The 12232-nt window shown below is 43.8% G+C and overlaps 1 protein-coding gene across 2 annotated transcripts in view; it reads left to right on the forward strand.

The window, feature by feature from the left end:
• The first annotated feature begins 1761 nt into the window (after positions 1-1761).
• The window catches only part of LOC129813622 (zinc finger E-box-binding homeobox 1-like), a 133751-nt gene continuing 123280 nt past the window's right edge, over positions 1762-12232 (forward strand). The window contains exon 1 of one of the 2 annotated variants that reach the window (XM_055865970.1): positions 1762-1849. In XM_055865970.1, coding sequence (XP_055721945.1) covers positions 1792-1849 — 58 coding nt within the window. In that variant the 5' untranslated portion in view covers positions 1762-1791. Of the gene's footprint in view, positions 1850-3131; positions 3579-12232 lie in introns of those variants that run through there. The other variant, XM_055865971.1, reaches the window with a different exon arrangement.

Genomic DNA, 12232 nt, shown 5'->3' on the forward strand with positions numbered 1-12232 from the left:
GGCTTGAAGCCAAAGAGCACCATCCCAACCGTGAAGGACAGGGGTGGCAGCATCATGTTGTGGGGGTGATTTGCTGCAGGAGGGACTGGTGCACTTCACAAAATAGATGGCATCATGAGGTAGGGAAATTATGTGGATATATTGAAGAAACATCTCAAGACATCAGTCAGAAAGTTAAAGCTTGGTCGCAAATGGGTCTTCCAAACGGACAATGACCCTAAGCATACTTCCAAAGTAAGGACAACAAAGTCAAGGTATTGGAGTGGCCATCACAAAGCCCTGACCTCAATCCTATAGAGAATCTGTGGGCAAAACTGAAAAAGCGTGTGTGAGCAAGGAGGCCTTCAATCCTGACTCCGTTACACCAGCTCTGTCAGGAGGAATGGGCCAGAATTCACCCAACTTATTGTGAGAAGCTTGTGGAAGGCTACCCGAAACGTTTGTCCCAAATTAAACAATTTAAAGGCAATGCTACCAAATACTAGTTGCTTGTATGTAAACTTCTGACCCATTGGGAATGGGATGAAAGAAATAAAAGCTGAAATAAATCATTCTCTCTACTATTATTCTAACATTTCACATTCTTAAAATAAAGTGGTGATCCTAACTGACCTAAGACAGGGAATTTTTACTAGGATTAAATGTCAGGAATTGTGAAAACTGAGTTTAAATGTAATTGGCTAAGGTGTATTTAAACTTCCGACTTCAACTGTAGGTAGGGGTAAAGTGACTAGGCAACAGGATAGATAATAGACAGTAGCAGTAGCATATTTGGTGAGTGTGGAAGTGTGTGAGTGGCGTCAGTGTGCGCGTGTTGTGTGTGTGGGCGTATGTAGTGTGTGCAGAGGTGTCATGCCTATAGGGGGCACAGGGGCACGTGTAGCTTCAAACAGCTGAAAATACCACCATAGTGGTTTAGATGGTACAATGACATTAGTTCTACACTGTACATTGCTTGTTTTGTCACATAAAATTAAATTAGGGGAAAGTACTTGTTTAACAACCAGGAAATGGAGGAGCAATTCCTGCATAGTGCACCTTTAAGCATAATGATTCTGGCTCTAAATTACAAGAGAAATCTGTTTTAGTTTTTTTTTTAATGCTAAATTCTCCAACTTCCACCTCCCAGCCATCCTCATATTCTTGGTGCTCCATGTTTTCTGGTGTGCACGATGCTTCTGAGTGTGGGTGTTTGGGTGTCACTGTAAGTATGTGTAAGTGTGTGGATAGAGTCCTGTGTGTGTGCATAGAGTCAGCGCAGGAGAGGTTGTGCAAAAAAATGTGTGTGTGTTTTTACAAAACTGTTCTAGAGTAGCCTACGTGTGCAGCAGCAACAGTCCGGCTTTTAAGAGGTTAAATTAATGCTCTGTCACGTGAACGGTTGCCTGTCGCTTGAAGGAGCTTCTCCTTTCCAAATGTGAACTTCATAATAGTAGCAGGCAGCCTAGTAATGGACTGTCTATTACCTGTCAAAATGTTACCTGTTATCAAAACAACTTGCCATATCTATTTCACCATGTATCCTATCTGTTCCGCAACAGGCGCAAACACGCTAGTGTCCGGCGTAATCAAAAGGTCGGGATGGACTCACGTGCTGCCAGTAGACGGATTGACAACGCGCTGAGGTGATAGCGGTGGAGAAGGTGATGTCGTAAAGCAGAGAGTGTCGTAAACCAGGTGCAGCTCAGGGAGGGAGGTAGAGTGGTGAGAGGAGGGGGTACGGGAGGGAGGGAGGGATGGGGGGGGGGGGGCTGACTCGCTCGGGCAGCATTCAGACACAGCGAAAGGATCATGGCGGATGGCCCCAGGTGTAAGCGCAGAAAACAGGCGAACCCGAGGAGGAATAACGGTAAGTCAAACTCCGTAAAAACAACGGGAAACGATTCAGTGAGACGGACTACGTACTTTTGTGTTTATTTAAATCTGTTCGTCGACTTTGGGACTTTCCTGAACAACGTTTTAGGGACTTCAAGTGCTGGAAAGTAGTAAGTAGCCTATATTCCAGTGTGCTGTGTACCGTTATACCTGTCTCGCTTCTCTCTCCGCCTAGCGGTGCATTGCTCGAGCGTACCGTTATACTCGCCTCTCATCCCGTGGACTGGAGGTTAACTTTTCTCCTTGTTTTTCCAATACACAAGCTGCAATGTGTTATATTTGTTCAAATAAATCGTGACGTTTGCTACCTTTTTTGCTCAACAAAAACTTATCAGCTACACAGGCTAGCTTGCTAACGTGCTGCCCCAGCCATGCAGTTCAGTTAAGCTGAGCCACCTGATATTTTGTGCTGAAAAATAACTAGTAGATAACGAGAATAGCAAATAGTTGGTCTTGTTTTACTACCGGGTCGCAGAGTTATTTGAGTGTGATGGAATATTCAGCAATGTGCTTGTGTAGTCACTGATTGCATGTCATTCATTATATCATTATCTAAAATAAATAGCTACATATTGTATTCGGGATTGTGTTGGAATTGTTTTGGATGACAACCCCTTCGGTTAGCTGCCCGCAACACTTTTTTGATGCATTGTTTGTCGCGTGGGTTGCTTAAAGGTAAGAGCTGTGTTGTACAAATTGTTGTTTTATTTAGCCACTTTGTCAACTTAGATTTTAATATATTACACTCAGGCATCTCGTGGTATGCTTTTTGGTTAGCATAACATTGTTTTGGGCATGGTAGGTGATATGGTGTAGTCCTCAAAATAGAGCTTGTTGAATAACTTGTGATGATTTTCATTTGTGGAAGATAAGCTGATTTGTGGAAGATAGTAGTTTACCTGTTATGCTGCAGGAAAGAAATGGGCGTCATACAGTTTTCCTATGTGTGTGAGCAACTGCTGCAGTCTCTTAAAGGAATCTAGCTAGGCAGCAGCGACAGCGCCAGCTGCCTTGACATTCTGTTTTACCTCTAACTTTACATGCAAGAGCAAGGAATTTATTTACATTTTATTTGATTGTGAAGAATATAGTTCAATTGCGCTACAGGAATATAAATAGGATAATGATTCTCAGTTTGCTAAATTCCCAAAATACCATAGAAATACACAACATTATAGCTACAATAACCCAGAACAGCTATTTATATTTCCGATGTAGCCTAATCAATCACTTGATTCATGAAGTTTGTCTGCACATTATTGTAACTTGGATTTGACTTTAAATTGGATCAGAAAAGAGTAGCTTCCTCTCATTGGATAACCTATTACCTGTGTTCCACCTATCTTCCTCACTTTTACTCAACCTACCAGCCAATAAAATCTTATTTTAGGTAAATATCGTTAAATGAGTGGTGAGATGAGGGGCTGGAAACGGAAAGCACCTTTTTATGTGGCCGCTGACGACACAAGCTGTGACACACAGAGTTGAGCGCCGTGCGCAGGCAGGAGCCGTGAACATGTACACCTGAACAGGGAAACGGGGCTCGCAAATGTCCTCCTATAAAAACATACCTGTGGTGCTTATCTATACAGTATTATTTGCACAGATTGCGGGGACGTGTTTGCTTATTTTAAACCTACATTTATTCTAGAGCAGACGCGGAAAAGACTCCAAAACGCTGCAGCAAATGGCAACTTGTGCAGGTAGAAAAACATGGTTTGGTTTATAGTTTACCCGTGCATGGATGTGTCAGCGTCAGAAGCTTGTTTCTCAATGTTTGTTGGTTTTGCTCTCGCTGGATTTTACCAATATGTTCGTGTTTGATTATGATGTTTTTTGTTCCGTTATTTTTCTTTTGTCGGAACGAATGATGTTTAGTGTCCTCTAGTGTAGCCTACCGCCCTGTGTGTGTCGCCGTGCAGGCAGGCAAGAAATAATAGGTTGTGCCGGAAAATGAAAGTGATGCATAAGGTGGTTGCGAATGCGAATGACTCCGCTATTTTCAGTAGGCGAATAGGCAGCAATAGGCTCTGTGAAACAGACAGCACCAGCTACATGTTTTCCGTCTGTTGTTTTCAATTATATTGTTATGCAATTTCCGAGTGGGTCGATAGAATGGAATGGCGGTGTGTACCGTTACTGCAGTGAAGGCGGGGCTGCTGCTTTTTAGGTTATGAGACGGGACAGGTATGCAAGGTGATGCAACACCTATGAAGGTGCCTCGAATTATATACTTCGGTCGATATTATTGTTTTAATGTACGTCCGGCATATTCGATTAATTTGATCACGTATTGATTAGGATGGCAGGATATATTATTTGGTGTTATTTCTAACAGGCACAGATCCGCTTCTCTCTGAATAACGGTACACATCAAGATGGCAAAAGTGCTTTCGCTCATCTCCCTTATTTTCACCTCCGCCCTCAGGTTTGTTTCCAGGTCTCGCTCATTCATGGCATTTTATTTTAGCCTAAACCTTATGTTTAACTCCCCTTTGTCCATTTTTTTGTAATTCTATAATTTTTTTATTGTAAAAAAAAACAGTAAAAAAAAAACACATGAACTCGCTTTTATTTGTGATCTGCGTTACATCTGAAATAACGAATGACATATTTGAGTGTTGTGATAGGTTTACATTATTGATGAGTAATAACGGAAAGAACGGTGTTATTTCACGAAGCACTCCCTCCCAGTAGCAAATCAAAAGATGCTAGAGCAGGCAGGGTGTCACGTGGTGTCTCTCTCCTACATGGGGTGATGTTTTCACCTTGATGCTGTTTCTTGTCGGGTCCTTGACGCTGCTATTTTCATCTTGTAGCCAATTATGGTATCATAGCCTACTTCAGTTTTTTTTAATGTTTTTACAAATTGATAAGTGTGTGTGAGTGTGTGAGCAAGACCCCCTGCTGAGTGACAGTTGAGAGGAATCAAGGCTGCTCACAGTGCCCTGCCTTGACAGATGAAGGTCTGGGTAACGCCCCAAATGGCACCCTATTCCCTGTGTAGTGCACTACTTTTGACCAGGGCCCTATTCCCTGTGTAGTGCACTACTTTTGACCAGGGCCCTATTCCCTGTGTAGTGCACTACTTTTAACCCGGGGCCCTATTCCCTGTGTAGTGCACTACTTTTAACCCGGGGCCCTATTCCCTGTGTAGTGCACTACTTTTAACCCGGGGCCCTATTCCCTGTGTAGTGCACTACTTTTGACCAGGGCCCTATTCCCTGTGTAGTGCACTACTTTTAACCCGGGGCCCTATTCCCTGTGTAGTGCACTACTTTTAACCGGGGCACCCATAGGGCTCTGGTCAAAAGTCAAATAGAATAAAGCTTTATTCAGACAGCACATGTCAGAAATAGAATGCAACACAATGCGCTGCACAGGGAAAAAACGAATAAAAACAATGAAAATAAAAATGGAAATATTTACTAGACAACAGACATAAGAGGATAAAAAACAAAAGAATTACAATACAAACTGAACGTGTGTCCTGGCCTGGTTAGGCAGGTGTTGGCCACCCTTAAGCACGACTTTTGTCACGCCTCCGTCCTCCAACACTTTCCTTCTCTCTGTCTCTCTGTCTCTCTCTCCCCCTCTCTGTCTTTCTTTCTCTCTGTCTCTCTGTCTCTCCCCCTCTCTGTCTTTCTTTCTGTCTCTCTGTCTCTCCTCCTCTCTGTCTTTCTTTCTCTCAATTCAATTTAAGGGCTTTATTGGAATAGAAAACGTATGTTAACATTGCCAAAGCAAGTGAAGTAGATAATAAACGAAAGTGAAATAAACAATAAAAATTAACAGTACACATTACACTCACAGAAGTTCCAAAAGAATAAAGATATTTCAAATGTCATATTATGTCTATATACAGTGTCGTAACGATGTGCAAATAGTTAAAGTACAAAAAGGGAAAATAAATCAACATAAATATGGGTTTTATTTACAATGGTGTTTGTTCTTCACTTCTTTTCTTGTGGCAACAGGTCACACATCTTGCTGCTGTGATGTCACACTGTGTGGTATTTCACCCAGTAGATGAAGTAGGGAGTTTATCAAAATTGGATTTGTTTTCAAATTCTTTGTGCGTCTGTTTAATCTGAGGGAAATATGTGTCTCTAATATGGTCATACATTTGGCAGGAGGTTAGGAAATGCAGCTTAGTTTCCACCTAATTTTGTGGGAAGTGTGTACAATTTTGTGGGCAGTGTGTACATAGTCTTCTCTTGAGAGCCAGGTCTGCCTACGACGGCCTTTCTCAATAGCAAGGCTATGCTCACTGAGTCTGTACATGGTCAAAGCTTTCCTTAATTTTGGGTCAATCACAGTTGTCAGGTATTCTGCCACTGTGTTTCAGGCCAAATAGAATTATAGTTTGCTCAGTTTTTTTGTTAATTACTTGACACATTGGAAAGAATTATCTTTTTGTTTTCTCATGATCTCTCTCTCTCTCTCTCCTCTCTCTCAATTCAATTCAAAGGGCTTTATTGGCATGGGAAGCATATGTTTACATTGCTAAAGCAAGTGAAATAGATAATATTTCCTCTCTCTGCTGAGGCTGTAATTTAACACTGCAATTTGGGAGTATAGGAATGTGTGCTCGTATTAACATACCTCGCAGTATAAACACAGCCCGTAGCTGCTTGGGATTTCAGTCATACTCACTACTATGTCCCAAATGGCACCCTATGCTCTATATAGTGCCCTACTATACTACCCCATAAGGCTTTGGTCAAAAGTAGTGCACTATATAGGGAATAGGGTTCCATTTGGGACTGTTTGACCTGATTAAAGATGAGCCAAATCCATGGTTGAAGGTTGTGAAGTCAGACCCTCAAATCCATGGTTGAAGGTTGCGAAGTCAGACCCTCAAAGGCATTGTTGAAGGTAGCAAAGTCAGACCCTCAAATCCATGGTTGAAGGTAGCGAAATCAGACCCTCAAAGGCATGGTTGAAGGTAGCGAAGTCAGACCCTCAAAGGCATGGTTGAAGGTAGCGAAGTCAGACCCTCAAATCCATGGTTGAAGGTAGCGAAGTCAGACCCTCAAAGGCATTGTTGAAGGTAGCAAAGTCAGACCCTCAAATCCATGGTTGAAGGTTGCGAAGTCAGACCCTCAAAGGCATTGTTGAAGGTAGCAAAGTCAGACCCTCAAATCCATGGTTGAAGGTAGCGAAATCAGACCCTCAAAGGCATGGTTGAAGGTAGCGAAGTCAGACCCTCAAAGGCATGGTTGAAGGTAGCGAAGTCAGACCCTCAAATCCATGGTTGAAGGTTGCGAAGTCAGACCCTCAAAGGCATTGTTGAAGGTAGCAAAGTCAGACCCTCAAATCCATGGTTGAAGGTTGCGAAGTCAGACCCTCAAATCCATGGTTGAAGGTAGCGAAGTCAGACCCTCAAATCCATGGTTGAAGGTAGCGAAGTCAGACCCTCAAATCCATGGTTGAAGGTAGCGAAGTCAGACCCTCAAAGGCATGGTTGAAGGTAGCGAAGTCAGACCCTCAAATCCATGGTTGAAGGTTGCGAAGTCAGACCCTCAAAGGCATTGTTGAAGGTAGCAAAGTCAGACCCTCAAATCCATGGTTGAAGGTAGCGAAGTCAGACCCTCAAATCCATGGTTGAAGGTAGCGAAGTCAGACCCTCAAATCCATGGTTGAAGGTAGCGAAGTCAGACCCTCAAATCCATGGTTGAAGGTAGCGAAGTCAGACCCTCAAATCCATGGTTGAAGGTAGCGAAGTCAGACCCTCAAAGGCATGGTTGAATGTAGCGAAGTCAGACCCTCAAATCCATGGTTGAAGGTAGCGAAGTCAGACCCTCAAATCCATGGTTGAAGGTAGCGAAGTCAGACCCTCAAATCCATGGTTGAAGGTAGCGAAGTCAGACCCTCAAATCCATGGTTGAAGGTAGCGAAGTCAGACCCTCAAATCCATGGTTGAAGGTAGCGAAGTCAGACCCTCAAATCCATGGTTGAAGGTAGCGAAGTCAGACCCTCAAATCCATGGTTGAAGGTAGCGAAGTCAGACCCTCAAAGGCATGGTTGAATGTAGCGAAGTCAGACCCTCAAATCCATGGTTGAAGGTAGCGAAGTCAGACCCTCAAATCCATGGTTGAAGGTAGCGAAGTCAGACCCTCAAAGGCATGGTTGAATGTAGCGAAGTCAGACCCTCAAATCCATGGTTGAAGGTAGCGAAGTCAGACCCTCAAATCCATGGTTGAAGGTAGCGAAGTCAGACCCTCAAATCCATGGTTGAAGGTAGCGAAGTCAGACCCTCAAATCCATGGTTGAAGGTAGCGAAGTCAGACCCTCAAATCCATGGTTGAAGGTAGCGAAGTCAGACCCTCAAAGGCATGGTTGAAGATAGCGAAGTCAGACCCTCAAATCCATGGTTGTTACCGTTTCTGATAGGGAGTGGTGGAGATTAAAACAATGTCTAGATATTCATTATTTAACAGTATATTTTGAATATTAAATGAAAGCCGTTCTACTGTGACTTTGATGTGCCTACTGGCAAAATGGTCCTAGTAGATTTAGGACGGCAGGTAACCGAAAGGTTGCTGGTGTGCCAATGTGCCCTTGAGCAAGGGACTTAAAACAAATTGCTCCTGTAAGACGCTCTGGATAACAGCGTCTGCTATATGATGTACATTTACGGAAGGTTCTATTTCACATTTTCAGTAGCAGTGGCCACAGCAGCCCTGACTGTGTTGATTGACCTGTGACCACAGTGTCACACAAAATGTCACTTTCCCCTCATTCTAAGAGGCTTCTTCTAAGAGCCTGAGGCACTGTGTCCATGTCCCTTTAATGAAAGGGTCCTGAGGAGTGACAAAGCGCTCAGGATGTCCTTTGGCATGTCTAGATAGTATACAGCTTTTGTCAAATTATCCTTAGCCAAATTCTGTTACATTAATTGTCCTAACCTGCTACATTAATTGTCTTAACGTGCTGGCGTAATTTCTCCTAAACCTGCTCCGAAAAGTACATTTTGACAAAAGCTGTATCCCTTCTAGACAAAACCGATGTCTTTGGCCTAAACTCCATCTCTCCCCTTTTATGGTAGAGGGGGAGGTGCATCGAGACTGGGGGGAGGGGCTGCTGTGACTAATGTGTGTGTGTGTGTGTGTGTGTGTGTGTGTGTGTTTAGAAAGGTGGAAACGTCTCTTTTCCTCTGGGCTTTGCATAACAACATGGCCTCCTCTTGTTCAGATTGAATCCATGTGTGGCTGCCTGCAAGGCTAAAGCACATGGTCCCTGTAAGTCTATTGTGTTGTAATGAAATGACGTAGCCAGATAACGCCTATCACCCCCCTGTTTGTGAGAAATGGCTTATCTATTCAGATGAAGTAGGCTATGTATTATAATGCATTTATACTTGTGTAAACCTATCCTACATCAAGTGATATAAAATACTGAACTGCAGGGTTGTATTCATTAGTACACACTGTAACAAAAACATTTTTGCGACGGAAAATGAAAAACAAGTGATTCTTATTGGACAAGTTCGGGTAGTCGCTGCTTGTTTCGGTTGCTTCTATTTCGTTCCTAGTGAATAGGAACCAGGTATAAAACAAAGGTATTTCTCAACCCTCTGAAAAAGACCTCATCAAGGTGTAATTCAGCAATAATGCAGAGTGGGTTTGGTAAATGGCCATATACCACAAAAGTTGCCTTATTGCTATTATAAACTGGTTACCAACGTAATTAGTGCAGTAAAAATACGTGTTTTGTCATACCCGTGGTATACGGTCTGATATACCCCGGCTGTCAGCCAATCAGCATTCAGGGCTCGAACCACCCAGTTTATAATGTCAGTTAGCCCACGCTATGTCCTATCATAGGTATAGGTCTTTATAATGTCAAACCATAGGCTAATCATAACTCAGAGGCAGTTCTTACAGTTGGACTGTATCTCAGGTTGGTACAGCTTGGCGCTTGCAATGCCAGGGTTGTGGGTTCATTTCCCACGGGGGACCAGTACAAAAAATATGAAAATGTATGTAAATGACTAAATGTAAAAAAAAAAAAATATATATATATATATATATATATATATATATATTGTCATGACGTTGGCAATATATTTGAGAGAGGGTTAGACCATTCTCTTTAAGGCTTCCAGAGTACACCATGTTATTGTTTGAGGAACTTAATTCCAGAAATAACCTGTTTTTCTTTTCTCTCTCTCTCTCTCTCTCTCTCTCTCTCTCTCTCTCTCTCTCTCTCTCTCTCTCTCTCTCTCTCTCTCTCTCTCTCTCACACACACACCAGCTTGATTCAGTCACCTGAATAACATGAAGCAACAGCCTATAGGCTAGGTGCTCTACTGGGTCTGGTGATGGCTGATGCTTAGGTTATTGTGTGCCCAGGCTTCCGTGTGAAAGAAGGCCCAGAGAGAAAGGCCTCAAAGTGTGTCCCAAATGGCACCCTATTCCCTAAATAGTACCCTACATTTGACCAGGGACCAAGGGCTATTTTTTTCACCAGGGCTCATAGAGCTCTGGTCAAAAGTAGGACACTATTTAGAGAATAGGGTGCGATTTGATACGCGACCCTAGTTACCTTTGCCGTTGACCGGCCTCCCTCCTACCTCAGCCAGTGATGTGTGTGTGAGGCAGAAGAAAGAGTCCATTCAGGGGAGTGTGACGGGGGGGGACTCTCTTTCTTTCACCCTCGGTTGGTGGGAATCCCTCTCCTTATTCTCCACCAGCTCATTTGCATATCCTCCCATTCTCTTTATTTATTGAGGCCTCGGCAAGGAATACAGAGTGAGTCACTCCACTCCAGGAATTTATGAAATCATTTGAAATCTCCCCAGCTAAGCCTTTAGTCCCACTGAGCATTAACACTATATATACAAAAGTATGTGGACGCCCCTTCAAATTAGTGGAGTCGGCTATTTCAGTCACACCCGTTGCTCACAGGTGTATGAAAATTGAGCACATAAGGGCCTGCCGAGTGGCGCAGTGGTCTAAGACACTGCATCGCAGTGCTAGAGGCGTCACTACAGACACGGATTCGATCCCGGGCTGTATCACAACCGGCCGTGACCGTGAGTCCCATAGGGCGGCGCACAATTGGCCCAGCGTTGTCCGGGTTAGGGGAGGGTTTGGCCGGGGGGGCTTTACTTGGCTCATTGCGCTCTAGCGACTCCTTGTGGTGGGCCGGGCGCCTGCAGTCTGACCTCTGGGTAAGCGGGTGGGTGTTAAGAAGTGTGGTTTGGCGGGTCATGTTTTGGAGGACACATGACTTGACCTTTGCCTCCCGAGCGTGTTGGGGAGTTGCAGTGATGACACAAGATCAAAATTTGGGGAGAAAAGGGGAGAAAATAATTGTAATAATAATCATTTTGAGCGCCAAAACGCAATATTTATAGACAAACAATGGCAGTAGAAGAGCTCGGTGACTTTCAACGTGGCACCATCATAGGATGCCACCTTTCCAACAAGTCAGTTCATCAAATTACTGTCCTGCTAGAGCTGCCCCGGTCAACTGTAAGTGCTGTTATTGTGAAGTGGAAACGTCTAGGAGCAACAACGGCTCAGTTGCGAAGTGGTAGTCCACACAAGCTCACAGAACGGGAGTAAGTAAGTAGTGTGTAAAAATCATCTGTCCTCAGTTGCAACACTCACTACCGAGTTCCAAACTGCCTCTGGAAACAACGTCAGCACAATAACTGTTCGTTGGGAGCTTCATGAAATAGGTTTCCATGGCCGAGCAGCCTTACACAAGCCTAAGATCACCATGCGCAATGCCAAGCATCGGCTAGAATGGTGTAAATCTAGTTTCCATTGGACTCTGGAGCAGTGGAAACGAGTTCTCTGGAGTGATGAATCACACTTCACCATCTGGCAGTCCGACGGATAAATCTGGGTTTGTCGGATGCCAGGAGAACGCTACCTGCCCGAATGCATAGTGCCAACTGTAAAGTTTGGTGGAGGATGAATAATGATCTGGGGCTGTTTTCCATGATTCAGGCTAGGCCCCTTAGTTCCAGTGAAGGAAAATCTGAACGCTACAACATACAATTACATTTGAGACGATTCTGTGCTTCCAACTTTGTGGCAACAGTTTGAGGAAAGCCCTTTTCTGTTTCAGCATGACATGCACAAAGTGAGGTCCATACAGAAACAGTTTGTCGAGATCGGTGTGGAAGAACTTGACTGGCCTGACTAATGCTCTTGTGGCTGAATGGAAGTAAGTCCCCGCAGCAATGTTCCAACATCTAGTCTAGTGGACAGCCTCCCCAGAAGAGTAGAGGCTGTTACAGCAGCAAAGGGGGGACCAACTCCATATTAATGCCCATGATTTTGGAATGAGATGTGCAATGAGCAGGTGTCCACATACCTTTGGTCATGTAGTGTGAATA

The sequence above is a fragment of the Salvelinus fontinalis genome, chromosome 17 (assembly GCF_029448725.1).
Source record: "Salvelinus fontinalis isolate EN_2023a chromosome 17, ASM2944872v1, whole genome shotgun sequence".
NCBI lineage: Eukaryota > Metazoa > Chordata > Actinopteri > Salmoniformes > Salmonidae > Salvelinus > Salvelinus fontinalis.